The sequence below is a fragment of the Xiphophorus maculatus genome, chromosome 8 (genome assembly GCF_002775205.1).
Source record: "Xiphophorus maculatus strain JP 163 A chromosome 8, X_maculatus-5.0-male, whole genome shotgun sequence".
Lineage (NCBI taxonomy): Eukaryota > Metazoa > Chordata > Actinopteri > Cyprinodontiformes > Poeciliidae > Xiphophorus > Xiphophorus maculatus.
Window position 1 is genome coordinate 14,222,443 of NC_036450.1, and position 25,375 is coordinate 14,247,817.

A 25,375-nucleotide genomic window follows, 5' to 3' on the forward strand; every position below is an offset into this window, starting at 1 on the left:
GTGTTGAACCAGAAAACACAGACCACAAACTCTAAAGGTACAAAAACATTGGTCGCTTTCATAAAAATAAGAAAGAAAACATGTACATGTAATATTGAAAAATGAGAATTTGAAAAGTAAAATAAATTTTTTGGGGAGAAAGTACAGGCTCCTAGAACTAGGGAGCTAATTAAAAGCAGGCATTGCAATTTTCCACATTGTTTCATTTCAAGTTAACCTCAGTTTTATTGCTTTCATTGTGTTTTCGTACTCTTTAAGTTCAGTTTCTTTATTTTTCTTATTCCCATGTGTAAATTAAGCCACTTTGAATTGTTGAGGCAAAAAAAGTCCTTTAGTAGGATACGTTAAGTTTGAATTTCTTACAAGGTTACAATGCTCATTGCATTTTACTGTGAGAAATTAGAACAGAGTTAGAAAACAAGGTTAGAATAATGTTCCAAGACTTCCACAGACAGGTAAATATTTGATCTTTAATTTGGTCAAATAGTTTGAATGGCCCATATACAGTATGTAAAGATTCCCCATTTAGGCTGTTGGAGTAATATTTATTTATCTTTCAGAGTTTTCTGTTTATTACAGAATTCCAATCAGTCTGGTTAATTATACTTTTTAATTCTGGGTTCTAGTACTAGCTCCAATTGATCCTTAGCACACACACATATTTATATTTATATATATATATATATATATATATATATATATATATATATATATATATATTTTTTTTTTTTTTTTTTTGAGAATTTTTTTCAGCTCTAGGGAACTTTATTTGAAATAAACACATTAAAATTCCCAATAAATCTGGGTTAATTTGCTATTGAGACATTAAATCAGATTTCAACAACCACATAGCAAAGCCAATGGACTTCTCTCTGCCAACAGGAAAGGGCAGAGAGATGGAGGGAAAGGCAGGTGATGGGACTTGAACTTGAGATGGCTGCATCAAGGTCTTTAGCATCTGCATACGGTGCACCCACTATAACCACTGCAACACAATATGCTCCTTCTTAACATAGTTTAAATTAGGTGTGATTATCTTTTATTGAGCCTAAATAAATGTTTATCTTATACAGAAAGCTCTTGTTTCTACAAATCTGTAACAGAAATCATTCAATGGAATGGTAAGTAGTTTTGCTGATTTTATTTAAAGTATGTGATGGATTGTGAGACTGATTTATTTATGCACATTAAAATAGTTTAAATGTCAAACATCATTTTTAGACCCTGAAGCTTTGGAGCAAAACACAAATATAACACATTCTGGTGTGCTCAGCAATCTAAAAGAATATATGTATGAAATCTTAAATTTGGCCTTTCTGACTCAAGTGTTAAAATTCTTTTGTTTACATTTTCCTTTTTTCCAGATGGAGAAGCTTGAACAGCAGATCTTTGTGTTACTCTGCTTTTTTCTCAGCAAAGCCAATGGACTTAATCATGGCAGTGAGGCCTGTTCCCCACGGAGCATCAATGACTCGTTACCCGCGATAACACGGCAGGACCCCGGCTGACGGAGGCGATGCCTGAATTAAAATCCTGCTCCCATGGAAACGGGCTTAGCAGCTCGCTGTGCAGCATCACCTCTGAACTTTCGTCTTTGTCTCAGGGCCGTGACAAGTGCTGTGAAATGGAGATGGGGCCTTCAGCATAAGAAAAAGCACAATAATGCTACATTCTTTTAGCTGTCCATTTTATGAGCCTGCCACATATTTTTGAAGTATGAAAAGGGGCCAGCCTTGCTTGTGGAGAAGCCCTTCAGAAGTTGATGAAAGAGCTTCACGGTGGTATTCAAAGGGGGAAAGATCTGCACTGAGCTGATGGAACCCCACCCTATTTTTACCTTTATTACTATAACTACATGCAGCTCCCAGTTAAGCCCACATAATAGCGAAACAGTGTCCTTTACTGCTAAATGGCTCGCTCCTCATTGTTCCTTGAACTTCTCAACAGTTACATTTTCCCCCCTGTTCCTGATTAAGTATATATCAAATATTCATGGCTATGGAAACGTGTAACAATGGCTCTTAAGAGAGCCTGCTGAGTATCTAATTTATTCAGACCATACATGCCTGAAACCCTATGCTGCTTCAGAAACCTCACTCTCTGTTTTTCAGTACGCCCAGGCCAAAGTTCCACTGGTAATGGTCGCAAGGAGAGCCAAAATAAATGCCTGCTGCTTGTTTTCTTTGTGAGTGTGGGTTACTGTGTGGTGCGTTTTCCAGTATCCAGGGACTAGCTGTACTCGGCTAAATGTATGCATCAACTGCAAAAAAAACTATTCAAAAATATCTGTTAGCGTACCTCGAGTTGAACTCTAAATTGCTTCAGACTTTTTGTTAGGGAAATTTGCAGAACCATCACAGAAACTATCTGGACTAGTCAGCAGAATCTTTACTTTTTGAGGGCAACAGCCTGGCAAAAAGAAATCCATCAAAGAATCACAAATACTTAAATAGAACCAACATAGGATGTTATTACTTTGGTTAACCATCCTTACGGCTGCTGATGTAAATGGCCAAAAATGCGGGAAGACAAAAAAGAAGGGCTGGAGCTCACTGGGATCAAATAGTGCAGGGATTTTTTTTTTTTTACTAAAAGTGATAGAAAGCTATGGACTTAGTTTTGTTGTACATGCATCTATTTAGTATTTTTGTTCACGTCAGTGATTTTGCTGAAGATGTTTCTTCTTTCTGTATATCTCTATTTCCTCTATTTTTGCTAGATTCTGAACTGTCTTATTTTGTCTCTATCTGAGCCACAACATCTCCATGTCCCTGAATGTACTCTGCTTGAACCTATTGACACATTGGCAGTTTTATTCATACTACTTTTTGTAAGTTTAAGAATGGATTTAAACTCAGAGATTTATATTGTTTGAGTCCAGTCTCGCAGGGGGCGATGTTGTACTGGTTCGGCAACTGTCTACTCAGAAGAGGAGAACAAAAAAGAAATGTTTTTCTGTTGGTTTCCTGAAAAATGAAAAATAGCAAGTCGCCCCACCAAATTTCCTAGAACAAAAGCTCATTGTTGTTTGTTTTCTTCTGCTAGTGATCTTGATTCACTATGTTTCGGCTCCACCTTTTGAGTAGGAGTGTAAATGCTGCATGAGGGACAAACATTACACAAGGTCACAAAATCAAAGTTGCAGCAAACAATTCTTTAACAGACGATGAAATGAACGTCAAAGGTTATGTTAGTTGGTTGCCTCCCTCCTAATTGTTTGTTTTTAAATTCAGCTAGCATTACAAAAGCCTCTAAAACAATGGTTAAAAATGACTTTGTACAACATGGGGGCTGCACAGTATAGTGATTCACAATCATCATTGGTACATCAATGCTAATATGCTGCAGCCCTATTTTTAAACCATTAACATTTTTTCCAAGTGACCCATTGTATTTTGAAAAAAGAGAAACCAAACAGCTTTTGATTTCTCCTTTTTAATCCAGTAATAACTCTCGAACTACCTGCTGGTCAGCTACAGTCACAATGTGCAATCAACAACAAGGAAAATTATTTTCCCTGGTTGTGACACAAGATGTTCACCTGACAATGAACAATCAGCACAAGTATATGTCCTGCTTGTCCTTTTCATGCACGGCACAATATCCGTCACATAGAGTTCACATAAAAAATCCAAAAGTGCTGTGGGAGCAATGCTTTTATAGCTCAGCCACAGGCTGCCCTTCTTCCAGCCTCTCAGTAACTGGCCAAAGGCCTGCAAAGGAACCACTGAGTGAACCAACAGCCCACTGGAGGCCTGACAACATCCCAGTGAATCAAGCCCTGACAAAACTATAACAGCCCTCCTCCTTCTGCCTTCAACTTCTTTTATCCTCTCTATATTTTGTGTGTCTTGAGCGGGTGAAATATGACAGATCTCTTCCCTTTGCAGCGGCTGCTGCATTTTTTCTGTAAATTCATATGTAACCACAGCCTTAGCCCCATCTGCTTTTTTCCAAGGCTTCTCTTTGGCAAGACTGTGTGAGAAAAAAAGGCCTCACAAACACAGATGAAAAAGCAGCTTTTAGTTATTCCTTTTTTCCCCCCTCTAAATCACCTGGCACTAGGGTAAAACGGGGATATTACCATGTGAAAAGAATCTTTTAAGCACCAATTTGTGCACAAAAATGAGGTTTGTTACAAAAAACTGTCAGCAGACAGAGTATTGACTCATGCAGCAATATATAGTAAATTTATTGGCTTCTGAAGCACAGAGTAAAATGTCTAGCAAAAGTATTCATATCTACTTTTTTAAAAAATTATTATTTAATTGGGTTTTATTGTAAAAAAACAACACTAAGTAGTGCATTTCTGTGAAGTGTTTTTAAAATGTCTTGCAAAAATACAAATCAAACTGATTAGTTATATTTCATATAACCTCCTTTTGCTGCAACTACAACTTCAAGTATTATATATTTAAACACAGAAAAAGGAACTCTGCCCATTCATCTTTTTGGATATCTAACCTGCGGTCAGATTGTGTGTAACCCTAAATTTTCAAATCTTGCAACAGTTTCTCTGTTAGATCTAGAACTGGACTTTGACTGGGTCATGAAGAAAATTATTATGCATTGATCCATATTATTCCATTGTTGATCTGTCTGCATATGTTAGAGATTTTTGTCCTGCTGGAATTTGAACACTCCAGGGAAAGTTCATCTTTATACTTTTGTAGATAATGGCTCTTTCTGTTGTTTGTTGAAGTCCCAAAGCCTTATGAAGGGCTTGTAATTTTTTCCAAACTTATAGATCAATAACCTATATTTTATATTGCATTAAATGTCTTTACATCAAGACATTATGTGCTGTTGTTTCAGATATTTGACCTATTTCATGTCGTCAAGAAGGTTCTGTTTAAGCCCTTTATTTATTCCTCATGTTTGTCAATAGTGAGGGCTACAGTGACTAGTGAAATATTTTAATCACAGTTAATTCAATAATTAGCATTAATTCTGGAGGTCGATTTAAGTTGTTGTCATTATTAAGTTTAATTCTTCTTTAAAAACAGATGTTTTCTATTTACTCTAAGTACTGATTGAAAACTTTGATTTAAAAAAAGTCAAAGTAGGAGAAATCTTTTGAGGGGTAAATACTTTGTTTACAGTTCACCATCATTTATTTTCCTTTAACTTTACAGCTATGTACCACTTTGTGCTGGTTTATCACAAAAATCCTGATGAAATGCAATAAAATGCAACAAAGCTTGTTTTTATAATCTCACAAACACAAGTGTAAGGGGTCTGAATGCATTGACAAGTCACTGAATGTTAAATTGCAACATTCTGTTTCGACTACAGTGTAATTTTTAAACCAACAATGTTGAACAGATGAAAAGGTTTAGCTTCTGCTGCTTACCGTAAAATAATTCTAGCTCAATTTCCAAAAGAAAGTCTAACAAGTATAACGATGATATTACCAGACAAAGAACATAAAACAAAAACACATGGCCAACATAATAGACATAGTCGGAGCATGACTGAACTCCAAATGAGCACTCAAAGGTTGGACAAATTCACTGACAGCCATGTACGTACTCAGAATTTGCAGGAATCTCAGCCAAAGTGAATGCTGGGTTGCACACAGACGGCAAGTCCCACAACTTCTGTCCACTAAGCTTGTCAGCACTTTTAGGGGGGATAAATTCTGCACAGTTCCACTCACTTAACTCAGCTTTTCCGGGTCAATCAGCCTTCAAGAGTTTAGCACCCCCAACTTCAACCCATCAAACCACACTTCCACTCTGTATTTTTATGTTCCTGCTATCTCGACTGAGCCTTTTCAGACTGAGTTGTAACACTTTTAGAAAAGGAGGAAGTATTAGCAAAGCCAAGGTTGCCCAGACACATTTCTTCTTGTTTTGAGCTCTCAGCAGATAATTGTCTTTTCATCAAATTGCTGTGACTAGCTGGCATTCAGAAAAAAAACCCCAAAGCACTTCAATAGTCCATGTAGTGGTGCAAAATGTCATTATCTCTGCACTGTGCTGCATCGGATTTGTTCAGTGTTGTTTTAGGGCAAAAAGAAAAAGTATTTCACCAGTGTAACTAAAAAAAATAAAAATAAAAAAAACATGCACAGTGGTTTTACATTTGCTTGTGAAATGAACAGACTAAATAGATGAATATGTAGCAATACGGATACAGGGCATTTTTGCAGTCCTTCAAATGTTATTTGGAAAAAATTACATCAGACATGATGTTGACTTTTAATCAGAAACTGACCCCAAAAAGTCAGTGAAAATCACATAAACCTCTTTACAGAGAAGCCAGTTTACTGGATTTGAGGTGGGAGCTTTCAGCCAAGCTTAGTGTGGAAAATCTCCACTGCCTCCATTTCTCACGTCTATATCAGAACATTTTTTTATTTTATTTTTAAAAAAAGAAAGCGCTGACATTATTCAGACATTTTTTTAAGTGTACCAGCTCAGTAAAAATGTCTTTTAAATCTTACCTCGGCTGCTGGGATGCCTTCAGGTGGGCGACACTGCAGCAACACTTCCTGCTCGAGTAACACTTCCTTCCCTAGAGGTTCCTGATCAAATGTCTTTCTCAGGTCTGCGGGGAACAGACAAAGCACACTGTGCATCAGCATGAAGCTACACCACAGTATGATACTGACAAGATGTAGATGTAGTGACATATTTTAACATAAAGTTAGGAATAAATGCTGAGTTAAGTGAAAACATTTTTGTCACCAAATAAATTATGCAAACAAACGGCATCTTGCTGATTGTTGCAGGGGTTTGCAACTCCGGTACTTGAGTGTCACCGTCCTCCAACTTTTGGATGCATCTCTGCTCCAACACAACTCAGCCAAAAGGCCAAATTACCTGAGTAATGTCAGCAAGTTTTGGAAAGGCCTGGTCATTAAGCATTTATTTGATTCAGGTGCACTGAAGCAGGAATTCATCCAAAGGTTGCAGGACTGTGGCACTCAAGAACCAGAATTACAAATTCCTGGTTTAGAAACAGACTATTTGTGCACAAATACACCAAGAATTAGGTTTTATTCTATCATATCCTACATTTTGCAATGAAGTGCAAACCATAGGCAACAACAGCTCAGCAGAGGCATATAAATATGGGAAATATAGCACTTTCATTATAAAATCTCGCAAATCTTTCCAAAATACTCCATGATGCCCATGCTATGTTGACACATGCACACTTCATTTCTTTACTGAGACAAGTAATTTTGTCTTCGTTCTTTTTTCATCTTCATTTTCTCACTTTGTCATCTTTTCAATGAAACTGGTGGCCTCATTTTCAGCCCTTGACAACTTGCGTTGATTGTTCATTGTCAGTTGTCTCCGCAGTGTCATAAAAACACCTGGCACTCTCACAAGCAACATTTTGGCATCTCATGAAAAAGACCTAAACTAGAGATGAACCAGAAGTAAAAAATATATATATATATTTTTAGAGACAGCAAACCTGATTCTGACACACAACTGACATGTCAAGTGATGAAAAATCACTTTTTTTCATATTCACTACTACAGAAACATGCATATTCAGTTTGTTGGGTTCTATAAACTGCCCTCAGGAGTATGCGTGTGTGTGTGCATGGTTGTTTGGCCTGAGTGTACAGGCTATAACTGTGTTTTGACTAATTCAGTGGGCATAGACAATGCATCAAATCTTAGAACAATCACTATTTTGTGTTTATGAATGGATGCTATGCCTTGCTAAACTTGGATGCATTTATTGAGTTCAGTGTAAATCAGTAAAAGGGATGCGATGCATTACTGAGAATGGTCCTTAGTTTATTCATTTTCAGTTGGATTTAAAATTAATATTGTTATCAAATCACCTGCAGCACAGTTTTATCTTTTATGTGTTATAGTCCTTATGAAAAAAACTACAAATCAGTCAAAACTGGAATCGATAGGTGAGACCTAAAAGAAATTGGAAATTTGCATTTGTCAGGAAAAGCCTGAAATATGTATCTCTACTTCAAACCTTGTTAATGAAAATAATTACTAGCTATGAAACTTGACATTCCTTGATACAGTAAGCAGCCTAAACCTAGTCTTTACTGATGCCCATGCTATGTTGATTTTTACAATGCAGGGAAGTTTCTTTGTTGCACGCTGCTTCCAGCAGTTCGTCATGTTTTTATTTAAGCTCTTGGATTTCTCAGTGTTCCAAGGACCAGAAGTAAACGAGGTCATGCTGCATTTAGTTTCTATCCTCCTTAGCTTTGTAATAAACGCCCTGAAAATGTGCAGAAAATGTTGATCAAACAATTTTACTTCTGAACTGTTATTCAGGGTTATTTATGTGCCTTCTTTTATGTTTTTTGGCTCTGGTGGCCTTTATCCATTAGTAGATACTAGCTGGACAAGAAGTAGGGCAGAGAGAGAAGGGGAAGACATGCAGTAAATAAGACCAGAACCAGGAATCAAACCCAGGACAGCTGCAAAAACGACTGGAGTCTCAGCAAATGTAGCACCAGCTTTGCCACTGAGCCATGTGATGCCCAAATATTTATATTTTTACATCCTTATTTTATGGCTGCACAGCATATTTCAAATGTATCATATTACAACAGTATAAGCATTATGCACATCACAAAAAACTGTTTTAACTATCATAAGTGGCAGCTAATTATTAGATACCATGCATTCAGGGTCTCTATGCTTGTAGTATTACATACATTAATACGTTTTACTTAATTGTTTATTAATCAGAAATTGTATGATTTATACATACAATGTAACCTAATATTCTACAGCCCTAATTAAAATTTATATGTGGACATATGTGGACATGTGTTGCATACTTAGCCTTACAATAACTCCTTCACTTTTGTTTCTTTTTGTGATCAGTGCCACTACTTTGGAAATGTGGAGGTTTTGATTTTTGTCCATAAATAAGTTTTAGACATCTAGACCCCTGCTTCCTTTTTTGTCCAGGAGACGTAGACTGGACTCTGTTTGGCATAAAATTATTCATATTTTTTTTTAAAAAGAGTTGCACTAAACAAATAACAGTAAAACACAAAGACTTATCCATTTTATTTTCCAGCAATAGATTTATCCTGATGTTCATCTACCCAAAATTCAATGCAACATTGTCTGTTGACGTGAATTCAAGATTATGTCTTAGATAACTTCATAATGGTGCAATATTTTAAAATTTGAGACTAAAACTAAAAGCCCTAAATGAGAAGCAGTGATGCAGATTGAACATATAGCATATGTTGTGCTTTAGACAAAAATGCACATAAACTTCTTAACTCTGTTTAAGAAGAGAGTTCTTGTATCTATGTGATACAGTGTTATGATACATAACACTGTATCACATCTGTTATGATACAGTGTCTTGGGAGATCAGTACAGAAGGAGTATAAAAGAAATGTACCTTTAAACTTTAGAGAAACATTTTAAATTTTTATTTGTGCTTTAGTTTAATAGTATTAAATATTAATACATTATATAAAAATAGAGAGATCTGGCTGTACTTTTTTGTTTGTGTGTTTTTGTTTTATAAAACACAAGACCCAGAGGAACCAAAAAATACACATTTCGATGTTCAAAACACTGAATAGGAGTCCCTGTCCTTGTTCCAGTTCAACTTAAGCATGCCTTCAGGGGAATATGCTCTGATTCCAAACATTACTGAGTTTTAAAAAGCTGAAAGGCTGGATGATAAATTGAAAAGACTTTTTCTTTTTTTTAGATTGAAATACAAGAAAAAGGAATAACTAGACAGGCATTCTCTTTGAAAAACGGTTTAAGGAATTTTATCCAAGGACAGATGCATCATTTGTTTTTGTCTCCAATAAACAGAAGAAAGAAAAGAAAGAAAACAACATGCAAAGGAGGCTATTAAAGTTTCTGTTTTGTTCTAAAAGTTATGCTGCTAAATCAGAACAACACAGAGATTGATTTCTGCTTAAACTGCCTCTTAAAGACAGAAGATTGCACAGACACAGTGTGACAGGTGAGGAGGCAACACAGTCACACATTCTAGATGATACATTTTGATTTACTGCATATGCAGTACAGCTAAATCTAATAAATCAAATTTGATTTCTTCACATAAATGCATTACAGCATATGGAAGTCTTCATGACTGCTCAGTGTGCAGTGATTCAGCATGCCACTGGCCGCTTTAGAGTGAACCATAAAAGCTGGCAGCCACTTACTGGTGATAAGGTCCCAAGAGGCCCTAAATTTAGACCCAACATATTTCATAGTAAAAGACGAAGTGCAAGTCAAAGATGAGGAAACAGACAGGGGAAACAAAAAAATTTTTGTTTTGTTGCCACAAATACACAAATGTGAAACAAAATAAAATTAACTTAAAGAGCTTTTTAAAAGTATTTAGAGCTCTGGAATATTTTCTCATTTTGTCACATTTCATAAACTTCATATTGTCAGGAGAGCACATACAAACAGCAATTTTAAGTCTTGCTAAGTATAAGTCTCACATTGACTTAGTTTTCTTCTTTTAAACATGTTAAAATATTTTTATCTACGCCAACATACAGCAGCTCTGGTCAGCTCTGTGTCGGTCTAGATTTTTTAGGATAATGTGCAGTTAGTTTTCTGCTGATCTCATCTGACGATAGTCCCTTCCATAACTTATTTGCTGTGTCCACTGCATCCCTTTAGGTAAACTCTAAACTATACTTCTTTTAAAAATTGCTTTCTTCTTCCCACTCTTCCACAAAGACCAAATCTGTGAACAGCCAGGATAAAAGTTGTCCTTTTCACAAAATGCTCTCACTGGAGTTGCTTCTCTGACGAAAGCTTTCCTTACCCTGGTGTGTCAGTTTCAGTGGATAGGCTCTGTCATGGTAGTCTGGAGTAATGTCATTTATTTTAGGATGATATATTGAACAGTTTTCAGTGAGGTGTCCAATAGTTGGGATGTAATTTTATAAAGCAACACCAGTTTAAACTTTGCCAGCAGCTTCATTCCTACCCTGTCCTACCCCACATAGATTTGTGTCTAATAAATACTTGACTTCTGTCTTCAATTGTTTACATTACTTTGTGTTGGTGTATGACATGGAATCCCAATAAAATACATGGAAATATGTTGTTATAATGTCTGAAAACTGGGTTAAAGTTCATGAGGCATGGATGTTTCGCAAGCCACTGTAAAATACTTTTGTGTTTATTGCATGTGGATTTTCGCTATTCCTCTAGTCTACCGTCTCTCCTCTCCTCACACCTCATAACCTGGATCAGCCCTGCGGCCCAATGACGGGGGGAACGATCAGCTGAGTTGGCATTCCTGTGGGCGTCGCACTCCACACAAATGTTTCAAACCTCACAGCTCCACAGAAACAGACACATATGACTACCATTACCTTAAGTGGATGTGTTTGGCTACTTGTCTCGCTAAATTACGCCAACCTCACACTTCAGACATCGTTTCTTTCCCCACTGAGAAAATCATTAGCAGCTAGAACGAGTCCAGATTAGGAGTGACACAGAACACATTCAACATCTGAATCTAATTCAGGGATAAAATGTTGGTCAGCAGGTTTTACCTGGAATAAAAAAATATATGAGGCTGCAAACAAAATTATGCTTCTCCATACTTTTAACTAAGTTTAATTAATCTGACTGTAAATTTTTTTCAGTTGGTAGGCAATCCGTGCACCGTAAAAATTGCGACAAATTTAATCAGAAGAACATTTTGTAAATTCCAACATGTTCTTGCAAAACCTTTTACATTTGAAGTCTGAAAGCTCTGTCCTTAACATGGCAACCTCTTTGCACAACAGCACTTGCTCTGACTCACTATCTGATTAAACTGCATATGTTTAGATGATGGGAGGGGAGAGGAAAACAACCCCAGTTTCCATTAGCTTAACGGGATGGAGTCTGGCTCTAACAAGAAGCCCGCCCAAAGAGAAAGCCCACTAGAGGAGCTAATCCATTCAGCAGAAGCTAATGGGAGGGGAAGAGGGGTCCATTGTGATTTGAGGGATAGGCCAGTGCTGGCAGGCCGCTCATCACGGGTGATTATAGGAGGTGGAGCAGCGGGAACGAGCTCGGTGGGAGACTGGGAAGTGTGATTCTCTATTCGAAAGGCTAGCCTTATAGAAGCAGTAATAAGGGTTGTTGGTGCTTGAACTAAAGAGAACGCAACAAATTTAGATGGAAACTGTGAGGGAAATGAGGGCAAACAGCAGGCGAAAAACACTTAGCTATATGACAATTTAAAGACGAAGGAAAGAATTCAAAAGGCTCAAACTGAGAGAGACAAATGCTAAGTAAGTTTAAACCGGCTGACTCAGGTGAAAACCACAGATGTTGACTCCTTACTGTGCCATCTGTTCCAATTTGGTGTAGATGAGTTCATTTTAAAAGTAGAATTGAGTTGCCAGCTAAACTTTTCATTACCATCACTGAAGTAGAAGCCAGAAGTAAGTCTCACTGACTCAGTAATTTGAAGAATGAGTTCAGGTCAATCATCATTTTATGAAATAGAATAAAACAAACCACTGCTAGATTGTCAATAATATATCAACGTTGAACAAGATTATCTGAAATCTTTATGTCCAACTGCATTAGAGTAACTTTGTGCTGAGAAGAAAAATGAACAAATTAGATATTCTAGTGGAAAAAAAAATCACCCAAACTGCAAATTGACTAAATGAAGGATATTGCTAAGTGAAACGGTTCAGTTCTGGTTGCTTTTGCTGCAGAGGTTTGATTGCAATGTTGAACTGTGTTGCTTCCACTGAGTAAACAAAGACCCAACTGTGATAGGCCCGTTACGCCATTGAAGTATGTATCAAATGAAAAGCTTAAATCTCGTTGGCCAAAATGAGAAGAAGGAGCAAACCTCTGCAGGAAATGTCATGGAACCATATAATGACTGACAGATGGTTGGGAAGCTCAGGCATCGCACTGGTACTACAGAAAGACTTGCCTTCAGGTGGCATTTTGACAACAATGCATGAGCAAGTTGTGTTACATAATATTTGTTGTGTTGCAAAAAAGGCTGCCTTGATGTCACAACTCTGCATAACAAAAACTCTGTTTACCGGATCGCAGTCTTCTGGGGTTTCATTACTTTTCACATTCTCACTAGAACATCCTTTGGGGAACAGCGTAAAATGAGCCTAAACTTTGGGGCCAGTGCAGAATGTCTCTCATTACTTGAAAACAGTTGTGCTGTGCTGTTCAGATGGAGGACAAACACACAGTCAGGGAACAAATGGGGGCCATGGAAGAGGAAAAAAGGCGGAATGCTGACATAAATAGGAACCATATAGGCCTTCTACTGTGTATAAACACTGCTTTGCCTCTTTGCTTTTTCCTTTTTCTTCTCGTCGTTTATACAGAGTGCAATGAAACCAATTCAGATTCTCTAAACTTTCATGAAAGTAAGATGTCAGCAAAAGCCTTTTTAACAGCTTGTTGGACATCAACCGTCTGGCAAGATCAAGATTGTGCTTAGAGAGGAGTGCACAGATGAGGGAGTGGATAATAACAGATAAACTCACAGGCGATGCGGACGTGGGCTTTGCGGCTCTTGGTGGTCCCAGCGGAGCTCCAGGCCACACACTGACACCAGAAGTCCTCCGGCCCAAACAACTCCTCCACCTGCTGCCGGGTGATCTCTATGCTGGCCTCTCTCACAACCAGACCTGCAGAGGTAACAGAGGAAGTTTAGAGAGCAGAAACAAACTGACTCAAGCTTAAAGGATTAATAAGAAAAAAAAGAAGAAAGAAAATCAGAAATCACTTGGAATCAAACACGTTCCTCTCAGACGTTGTGGTATTTTGGAGGGTCAGTCTGGACTGACAAGACAAGCCTGAGTACTGAGCTGTTTAGGTTTGGGCCCTGCGGGGGTTGGCTTCTCGATGTTACAGCTAACACAATCCTGTTTGCTAACTCATCTGATTAGGGCTCATTTGGATGCCAGTACCTAATAAACAAACAAAAACAAACAAACAAACTGGCCCTAGAACAGATGCTTCTATCAACAGCTGCCACGCTACGGAGGACTCTGCTGCTGCCACAGTCTGCCTACATCTGTGTTTGCATATAAGCCCATTGATATCATATGTTTCCCTAACAAAAACAGTCATAGAAGATATCAACACTTTAATTCCATTTCAGCTCAACACAAATCACATTTTTATGGCTCAGATGTATATTAAGGAACGTGCACTGAACCGCAGACATTTAAGGGTAAAAAGAGTAGTTTATATACTGTATGTTCCATTTTGCTCTAGTTGGATGCTTTTTAGCTCCAGCAGAGCTTGAATTTTGCATGCATTTAAGCTGGAAGCTCATATTCAAATGTGCTACAACACTTCCGCAGATTTTTTTTTAATAACACCCAGACTGTGATTTTTCCCTTCCTCCTCATCCCTTGGACATACAGCTACATATTAAGTTTAGATATGGAAGTTGAGCAGCATGTTGGAAATAAGTTGATGTAATTTTTCTGAAGCGGTTATGCTCATGGTCAGCTCTGAGGTAAAACTGGACTGTGACATTCTGATCTTTCCCAGTTCCCACTGGGACACATTTTGTTACATTATATTACGCCATCATTGTCAGTCTGTACTATAACCATCAAAAAAGACCATGTTAAGAAGCAGTGGGTTCATTATTCCTTTAATTTTGTGGATCACTTGCTCCGCTGAAGGTTTCCTAGTTAGGTGACAAAACAATGAAAGAGAGTTTGCTTCTGTTGTAGCAAATCTAATTCAAACCCTGCTGAGCTGAGGAACATACTGCTGTGGTGTACATTGCTTTTAAACTATTCTTTCCACTGAGAGATTTATTGTGTTTTTGTGCCTGTCAAAAATACATCGAAATAATGCAATAAGTGACCTTTGGCAACCAGAGAATGAGGATGGAAGACAGCAGAGTTAGTTTTTAGACTTTTTGAAAACTAGACTCAACAGATAAATTTAATGTATCTTTTTTATTAAGCTGGCAAGATTTTCTAGGCTTTTGAAGACCACTGTTTTATCTGTTGTTTTGATGGTACTGATTTCCTTTTTGCTAAGATTTAGGCTCCAAAACTGGCATGATGTAGTCATCAGCAATTCTCAGTTAACTTTAGAAATACCTCGGCCTTGGCCAGGGTTAGGATAGGACTAGCTTATCTTCAGGTTATCATTACTCTTCAGGTTATACTCCTTGATACTGATTTATTACAGCAGAAAGCAACTGGATAGGACATTATTTTGGCCCTGAACTGGTGTAATAAATTATAGACATATCTGTGTCCCTATCTGCATTTATTCTGTAATTTAATATTATTTTGCAATCTAATTCATTACAGAGTTATTCGATGTCAACTCAACCAAGACGGACATTGAGAATCTAAATTCATAGCAAAGGGGGATTAATTTTAAAGTAATTTAAGAATTGCTTCAAAGGTTCCAAACATATTGAATAAGTTGAAACATCTTAATGCTCCAAGAAATAAAGTAACAAGCCTACTTCAATGTAATTTCAGTTTTTCCTTGTTTAAAACCCAATGTGTGATCACATTTTAGTTGAAGGGGTTTGGCTTAACAAGTAGATATGAAAAGTGTCAGGTTCTGGCTGAATGGAAAATACAATAAGAGCAGATGGTTAAAAAATGAACATGCCATTTTATTTCAGGTTCATCGCATTAACACAGCCTACTTGTTCCTGCAGATACACACACCAGGCACATTGACAACCAACGCACCAGCTTAGCCCTCATGTAAAATTTAAGCAGTGCGCCGACAGGCAAGGGAGCAGCCATGTCTGGAGTCTCACAATTTGCCTCTGCGTTTTTCCACACGTGTGTGCCACTGTAAGGAAGGAAGTACTGTTGCATGCTAATGTGCTTGCCTGAGAGAATGTTTTGTTAGCTTGATAATGTCAAGGATGAATGTTGTGCAGTGGGAGTGTCTCTAAACAGCAACGGGAAAAATCAACAGCAGTGAAAATAATTGTACTCACAAAATACTCGATGTCTGAAACTTACACTGGGGAAACTCATCTCCATTTTTAGTTTTATGTTAAACATTCATGGATTTGAGTAACATGTCTGTTTTTAAATGTTACCCGTGTTGTAATAGATTAACTAAAATACTCATGATGATCAAGTATCAAGTCTACATTAAAAGTCATAATTAAACCTGGATTAAATTTTCTGAGATATGTTTCGCTTTTAACACAATAAAAGCAAAACTGTGAACAATAATGTTGTGACAAAAATTTTTTGTATTTTTCTTACATTTAAGTCTTTAAGACTATACCAAAAATTTTCATATATGGCAAATGTAACCTGAATAAATATCTAACGTAGTTTTTTAGATGACAATTGTATTTATTAAGGGACAAAAGCTTTCCATATTTACCTGACATCTTTGGTCAAAATTAACTATCCTCCCTTGTTTAATCATGAATTGATGTTTCAGGCTCATCCAGTCATGTGAGCAGTGCTGTTGCTTGACACATAATCTTTAAGACACTGAAGTATATATCAAGAATGCCCTAAGAATTTGGGCGGTCTGTTTAGGGTGGCATGCGCCCTGCTCCACTTTACATTTCATGCACTGCTGCCAGCTTCTGCTTTGTTTTCTTCAGCCCCTCCACTTCCCTGTCACCCCACTATGCACTCTGGGGTGGGAGACCTTCTTCTCATTTCCTGATGTGTAGAAGACAGGTTCAGTGGGAATATATATGCACTCATTACTCTATCAAATGCTGAGCAGCATGGCTATGGAGTGAAGAAATTTGGCCTTCATTGGCTTTATTGGCTAATAAAGATTTCTTTAAGCATTTACACGTGATTTGTCAAACCGAACTGTAATTAACAACATTTCAGTTTAATTTCACAAGCTGCACCCAGACCTGATTACAGCCAGACCAGCAGAATCAAGAAGTCACTTAAATGGAGTATGTCTGACAAATCAAATGGACTAAAAGATTTTTAATAGCAACACAACCTGCCCTGTTCTAAGGAAAAAGAAGAACAGATGATCTATCTGTCTGAGAAAATTACAAATCTGTTTACAAGGTTTTTGGGCTCAAATAAACCATAGTTAACACTAATAATCACAAACGATGAAAACATGCAATAGTGGGCGACTTTCTCGGGAGTGTTCAACCTACAAAAATGAATCCAGAAGTGCATCAGTGACTCATCACAGGTCACAAAAGAAAAGCATCCAAAGCTCTGCAGACCTCACTTGCCTCAATTAAGCTCAGTGTTTGTCATTAAACAAGAAGAAAGGCATTTATGAGAGCGTCACAAGGCCGGAACACTGCTGACCAAAAAAGAAAACAGCAGCTTGTCTTATATTATGAGATATTCTGTAAACTGCTGAGACAAAAGTGGAACTTCTTGGAAGGTGCGTTTTCATGTTACATCTGAAATAAAACTAACCAAGCCTATTCAAATGTTTTAGTTTGATATGATTGAGATTTGAGGGTGTTTTCTGCTGCAAAGATTGAGCCAAACAGTTTTTATATGGGGGATAATTATAAAAATTCCAGGTTGACTTGTAAACTCTGGCTATCTATTTTTCTTAAATAAAATTTATTTAATATTCATATAAACCACAAACAAAAAATGTCTTAAGAGGTAAAATACTTTTACATAGCCCTGTAACTGTGAAGTCACCCTGACTTTATGTAGCACATCATTACAATTAAGAACACTATAGAGCATAGCATTAAATTTAAAGCCATGAGGGCTGAAGTAATTGTGAACCCCAGCAGGAGTAATGATGAGGGGCTGTTTCATCCAACTATAGCCATCAGCCTCCATTCATAGCTGGCTGACACAGGACACTTTATTAAAAATAATTCATTATTAATGTGACTATAAATGTGAGCTAGACTCGTTCTTCAGTGCTAGCGCCTGGCTAACATTATTGATCAGACTGGTCAGGAAGGAGGAGGAAGCATCAGTCAATAAAGATGAGCAGAAGCAGGAGGGAGGAGTATGGGCACTCATTAATGGTCCAGAAGAAGAGGACTCCCGTTTGAACATACACCTCGTTTCTCAGAGGAAGTGACAAGCTGTCTCTGGTGTATATTAAATGAGCTGCTTGAAATTAATTTACCGCTCATTTGCTCGGATCAATGCTCATTTTGTTCAAAAGATACTATAACCTGCCCTCGACTCTGGGAGGTAAAACATTACAGCACTCACAAAACAAAACTGGGACTGTCAAAAGTGTCAAAGCTATGTTTTATAACCTTTACACTTCTCCAACCGAGTTGTACGTAGTTACACGTGAAACATATAACGGGAAATAGCTTTACATACAGAGAAAGAAAAGATGACCCCCGAAACCTAAATGGCTCTGCCACAAAGTCACAGAGAAACTTATTTTGTCAGAAGTCCAAATTTACTGACTAATTTCCCTTTGTTTCTCATGTTTTTTCCTTCAAGTACTGAAATAAAGGTTCTCTCAATCGATTGGACTGAGTACATTTCTTGTCCATACCCCTCTTCAGGTGACCTAACAGTTTTTTTTTAGCCCACTTCAAAACATCATTTTTTTTCTAATAAACTATTTTTTCTGTTTATTTGAAGGTCTGATTGGACTTAATACTGTATGAGGCTAAAAAACAAAATCCCCCTTTTTCTTCAATCTTCTAGTAGGTATGCAAAGGTCTTAATAAAACTGTTGATAACTTTAATCACCTTGCCTAAAACCTCATATCCATTAAAGAAAAGTAATCCCAGAAACTGTCACCATTGTGTTTCATGGTATATATGATCATCTTTTTGTGCTACACATTGCTATACCTTTGTGAAGATTGAACCTGAAACACAATTTCCCACTAGGATTTTGGAGATTTTGGCCAGGCCTGGATTTTTATTTCAACCATATTCCATACTACAAACGGAGAATACAGGAGACCGCTATCACATGTACAACACAACCAGTACTTGGCATCGACTTCTGCAGCTATTTCAGATTTGCTGTTCGCCTGTTGGCACCCACCCTTACTATGGATTTTGTGTAACCTTCTCCTGACTTATGCCTTTGTACATTCTGATCCTTTGTAACCTCTCTGAAAAATGTCTTTAGCTCAAGGATTTAAGAACAGTCAAACTTTGATGGAAGGTGTGAACTTTACAAGACTAAAAGCTGAAACACAATAAAAAAGTGATAAAACTTGAAGTATTAGTATAAGGAGGTGTGCCTATGCAACCAAGCTTTTGCTGCTTTCTTGCTTCTTACTTTTACTTCCCCAATAGATCTGCATTTCAGTTGAATTTTACAAGACAACTGTCACATTAAAGGTGGAAAGTTTTAAATTTAATAATATTGGTTGCATTGTTTTACATCACAAACACCTTGCATTTCAATATGGCTGTGTAATTTTTTAAAAGCCACTATATACAGTATAATCATGCACAAGTGTCCATGTAAATGCTTAAAAAACTACCCACAACTCCTAAAAATCCCCCAAAACATAACAAAACAACAATCTCAATCCAATAAAACCATCTTAGATTCCAATGTGCGGTAATAAAATACAGTGCAGCTCTGACAAAAGATCATAACCTGGTCCCCCAATTCTCTGCAGCAAAGGGAATCATGCTGTTGCTGTTGCATTTGTTCACTGTAATTTCTAAATGCTCTCTTAAATTTGGATTGACGTATCAATGATAAATTACCGAGGTAAAGAGGTGTAAAAGGAGATCAAAGTTTACTGGCGTCAGAGACGGAAAGGGAGGTGGTCACATATCAAAACATCTGTGAGAGGGGACAACGCTTCAAACAGAGGAGTTAATGTGATTTAGTTAATCAATATATTCAAATGTGGAACCAATTTATTGATTTTATTATAAATGGGTATATGTAAAAAATGTGTAACCTGAGGGAAAAATGCTTTTATCTCTTCAAGTAACCTAAATGAATTTTTCATGATTGTGATCTGACGTTGTTGCCATGAGGCTGGAGACCAAATCTAACACCAGTCAGATGTTTCCCTGATAACTTAGCACAGTGGATGGTAATAGAAACATCTGTGTGATGAAAATGTTTGCACAGCTCTGCACACAACGCTAATATGAGAGTGTAAAACATCTGGATAAATACGCTATGGATGCAGCAAGAAGCCTAAAATGAACACCTGCGGTTTCTGTCTTTAGTCTCACGTACACTTAATCTCAGTATCTGTGACTGTGCTATTTGCATAAACTCATCAGTTCTCTCCAACATGACAGTGAGACAGAAAGAAGATAGAAGACAGGGAAGAAAACCAAGGAGGGGAGCGATCTAGTTTCTTTAGGCTGTTATTAGTGGTATTGACCAAGCTTGCTGGTTTCTATCGGTGTTCCCTTTCTGTCAATTTGGAGAAATCAGAGAGCAAAAGAGTGGGTTGAGAGCAGCAACACACATGCACTGAGCTCCGCTGGTGTACTGTGTGTTTTTTGTGCTTTGCAAGAGCATAAACGAATGAATATCTGTGCAGTAAATAGCCTGTGGATATGGCTATGTAGAGTGGGTGCCTGTATGATGTGTGGGTTGTTTTCCTTGTTGATGCTTTTGGCACAAAACCTCCTGACACAAGGGCTAAAAGCCACTACTACCTTCTCCCTGTTCTTTGTCATTATAACTAAAACACATGTCGGAATTTCTGTTTTCATGCGAAGACACAAGGTTGCAAAAATGAAAAGGCTTCAGGATTTTCAATCGTTCCTTTTAAAATTGGTGCCTGCTGAACAAATCTGTTCGTACATTTTAAATCATGTACAAGTGCTGCAAAACTTTTGGTGTAAGTTTTAACAGCTTGCTGTTGTCTTTAATTTGATGTTTTGCCATGCAGGTCACTACGAAGAGCAACAGTGAAGCCTGTTTTTAATCCACATCTTGATAGAAACACACTTTTAGGTCCTTGAAGGGGGTGAACACATGCGCTCATGACCTTAAATGCTCACACTGGACTAAAGGAGCGTTTAGTGTGTGTCTGTGGAAGCTTGAAGGCATGTGTATAGCAAACAGTTGGATGAAAAGGGTAAATGCAATGTGATTGGTACCTTTGGGCGGCAGAAAGAACTCAATTCCAAATACAGCAGCTGAATGCAGGCCAATCAGCGCTGGCTTGTAGTGTGTAATGGTTCTGGTGCCTTCAGGGTTTGAGTTCTGGAGAAAACAACCCTGCTGGAGATTTGCTACCTTCACTTCCCTTAGATGCCTCCTAAAAATATATGTCCAATCTTAAAGACAGACTTTATGATAGCTTGAACATTGTCTGTGTGTGTATTTCCAGAGCCCTTTTTCAGAACAAATGTGTAGATTTGTAGTTCATGTGGTAATTATGAACCAAACAAAATGTGAATGTGTAAAAATCTGGCTACATTATAATTTATGATGACAGGTAATATGTTTCCCAACTGAAGCATTATTTTCTAACACTTCTCTATAAAAGTCTTAAAAGTCCACACAAACCTGAAGAATATGAGTTTAAGCTTTTAACAGCAAGTGAAATCTAGGTCAAGTCAAGTTCTAAATCAAAGTATAAGGCTTGCAGCACCATATGTATTAGGAGTAGATTGAAAGACATTGCTATGATCAGAGATCCTGATAATAAAGGAACCTTAAAGACCAAATCCTAGTATTGTCTATTCTCTGACAGTATTTAAGGTATTTTTGGCCTTCAACAAGCTTCTGATACTTGCTGAACAGTGAATCAGATAATCATGTTTAAGAAAGAAAGAAAAACTCTTGGCAGCTACCTAGTGGAAGCAAATAATTTAGAAATTTTGCCTGCTGAATAGTTCTTCATCAAGTTGCTCTCCATGTAGACTAAAATGAAAATCGTCCTATCTGCAGGATTCTCTGATAGGCAGATTTCACTTTAGATGATTAGAAAAGGTAAGTTCACTTATATTCAGCTTGTCTATGGAAAAATATAAGTCTTCTGTTGTGACAGAAAAGTCCCATGGTAAAAATTCCCAGTAAGATTTGCTAGAAATTTTTCAGAAAGGCGGTTCTGCTTTTCAGTCATCGATATGTGCAAGAGTTGAGTGTTTGTGAGATGTTAGTTGAGAGATTATCAAAAGGCAATACAAAAACAATCATCAATATCTTAGACATGTTGCACTTTTTATGTTTATGAGTTTATTTTGATATATTTGTCAAGGTCACCTGAATCTCCGGGTCCAATTCAGGAGATGTTGGGTATGGTTGCCCAAAATAACTAATATCAACATCATTAACTGTGATACAGAACTAACAAATACACATAATGATACTAAAAAGTTAAATATCCAGAAAATCTGTAGTAGGATGTTTAATATTCCTTTTGTCAGTGATTGTTGTTCAAAGGGAAATTATTCTGAATAATCTTTAACAAATCAATAACAATGAAGGAGTTGATTAAAAAAGTTCAAAGCTCTACTCCAGATGTGGCCCTTGTCCCTTTTCCTTAGATCTGAATGAGGTCACTCCAGGTGCTCTGGCTATTCTGCACAAGCTAACACACATGTAAGTCTAATTTGTTCCCTCAAATTAGTCACAAATGTGTTTTTCTAAGTATCTGTGTTAGCATTGCTTATGGACCGACTTAGCATCCCAGATAATCCCTAGGAAAGGAGATAACCCCCGATGGGGGGATATTATACTTATCAAAAGTTGAGTCAACAGAGCATTGACATCAAGCACATTTTTTGGTACTTTAGGAAAATCATTTCTTTAACAAACAACTTGTGCAACATATGTTCCATGAATGTGATGTTTTTACTGACCAGAGTTTTCGTCCACCCTCTCTTCCACGGTGTGCTCCTTTTGATGGACCCACTCACTGTTGCACTTGAAGTAGATCTGCGTGGCAGGTGTGGCTTTGCAGTACAGGTTAACTGGCTTGTTCTTCACAATGTAGGCCTCCTCCGGTTCCATCAAAAATACTGGAAGTGGCTCGGGTGGATCTGAGGGGAACGTTTCAGGCAGCTCACCCAGACCAATGAAATCATCGTCAACTGTAAAGAGAAAAACTTTGTCACATGATGGGAGAAGGAGGGAAAACATTGAAGAACTAGTGAAGACAGACATAAAAGCAATTATGGAAAAAACAAGGATCAGTTTGGAAAGAAAAAAGGAGGCAGAAGACAGTGGGGGAGTATTATAACCAGTCTTTGGATGAGATAATCCATTTCACAGAGCACACACAGTGAAATCCCTATCATTTGATATTTTGGAATGTTTACACAAGTGTTTTAGAGCGCAGGAAATTCTGGAATTCCTCTCAGGCCAATAAGCCTGCATGGATTTACAGAAATTCGCCCTCACTTGGTCAAACCACAACCAGCAATTGCTGAGCAATGAAAGAGCAGTGACGCCAGCCAGAGCCAATAACGAGAAACAGAATTTGTAGGTTGACTCCGAGGAACTAAAGTTATAAGCTCTTCTAGCTGTGCCTCCAATTTTCTCTTGTCTTCTCTCTCTTTGTCACTCTTTCTCACACACACACACAAACAACAGCTCACGCAGACAACCCGGATGCAGGCAGCACATCTAATGACCTCGGGCTTTTGGCCCAGTTTGTGCCATGTGCCATTCCTCAGATACTTCTGCAGTAGACAGATACGCTTCCCTGTAATTACAAGTCTCTTTCATCTCTGTGTCTTAAATCACAAACGCTCAGCTGCATGTGCATGCGCATACAAGTGCACAAACACACAAAGAAAAGCTCACAGTCGTACAAATACACAGGCGTGCACGCCCAAGTGGGCCCAGCTAACTTTCTAACTCTTTGAAGAAAGCAGGATAAGGCCTATTCGCCACCCTATTTGTCACCTCCAGAACTGTTCTATTCTTACCATTGAAAACGGTAGACATCAATTATTCACGAGTGTGAAAGAAAGAAGGCAGAGTAATAGAGACAGAGACACAGAAGGAAGGAACAGTGAGAGCAGCTAAGCCAGACAGACATAGATTGATATGTCGGAATTGAGCTGGGCAGACAGACAGAAACGTAACGCAGGAGGACAGGAACAGGAAGGCAGACTCTTCGGATAACAATAGAGTTTATCAGCCCAATCAGTAATTCTTCCATGGCCCTCCATCTATCTGCCTCCCTGACCTGTGTGGACATGATGGAGTCTTGTTGTCTGACAGAAGTTGCCTCGTGAATGCTTTTGGGAGCACTAAATAACATCTTGACTGAGCAGATATCTCCCTGCGATGTTGCTCTAATGTTATCTATCCCTCCATACCTGCCAGTGGACTGAGGCTGATTGCTGGGAAATGAAAGTGCAGGAGGAGCCAATCATCAAATGAACAAAGCAAACCTCACCGAGGTGAAAGAGTGTGTGCCATTACAGTATCTTGGAAAAGTATCTATTCCCACTACAAGTTTCATAGTTTTGTACTTTATGTGTTATATTGGCATTTTACACAAACACAAGCCTTGCATTGTAGAAAATTTAAAGTGCACAAACAAATGTTATATTATTCAGACCTCCCTAAGTCAATTCTAAAACAAGGGAAGTCTGGGCCTCCCTTCTTAAGTTGCTACCCCCGCGACCCGACCCCAGATAAAGCGTAAGAAAATGGATGGATGGATGTCCGATCAAAAGTACCTTTCCAAAATAAGCAGGTGTTATTTTGGAAGAATAACACTTAAAGAAAAGCATGCTTTTCTTTCAAGTTCATATTTTTATATTAAAATGTTTTTTTACTGCTCTGATCTAATATTCTAAACTTAAATGTCTAGTTAAATGTCATCTTTTTGACAACTATGACCAGCTTCCCTCACCCTGCTTCTCCATAAAGACATAACAGCCTGATGCTGCCACCACTGTGTTACACTATAGGAATGGTGTGTTCAGAATGATGTCCAGTGTTACTTTTCTACCACACATAACAGTTTGGATATAAAAACAATACATTTTTTTGTTTCACCAGACCAGAGCACCTACTTTGACATGTTCGCTGTGCCACCTACATTGCTTGTGGAAACCTGGAAACAAAACTACCTGTAGCTTTCTTTCAAAAGAGTTGTTCTGTTAACAGATTCTCCAACATGATCTGTTCCTCTCTGCAGCTTCTCCAGTGTTACCATGTGTCTACTGGCTCCTTCTCAGATCATTTCTCCTATTGTTGGCCCTGTCAATTTAAGTGTACTGGGCATGTCTTGTTAGGCTTACAAGTTGTGCCTTACTTTGTGTTTTTAGATGATAGATTGAACACTCTTATGTAATATTCAACGGCAGATATATTATTTTGTAACCTATGCCTGATTTAAACTTCATCACACGCTTTTCCCTGACATGTCTGCTGTGTTTGTTGGTCGTCCAGAAGTTTTTTGTTTGCCAATGTTCTCTAACAATTGTCCTTCACAGAACAGTTGTATTCATACAAAGAATAAATCTTACACAGATTTATTGCAGTAGTTCTTCTGAAAGCAATTAGATGTACGAGATTTTTTTTTGCGG

General features: G+C 37.8%; 1 protein-coding gene across 3 annotated transcripts in view; it reads right to left on the minus strand.

The window, feature by feature from the left end:
* The window catches only part of LOC102226274 (netrin receptor UNC5C-like), a 155,263-nt gene that overhangs the window by 47,090 nt on the left and 82,798 nt on the right, over positions 1 to 25,375 (minus strand). For all 3 annotated transcript variants that reach the window (XM_023338084.1, XM_023338082.1, XM_023338081.1), the window contains exons 2-4: positions 22,688 to 22,918; positions 13,475 to 13,618; positions 6,449 to 6,552 (exon numbers count right to left, since the gene is read on the minus strand). In XM_023338084.1, the coding sequence (XP_023193852.1) occupies positions 6,449 to 6,552; positions 13,475 to 13,618; positions 22,688 to 22,918 (479 nt within the window). The remainder of the gene's footprint in view (positions 1 to 6,448; positions 6,553 to 13,474; positions 13,619 to 22,687; positions 22,919 to 25,375) is intronic.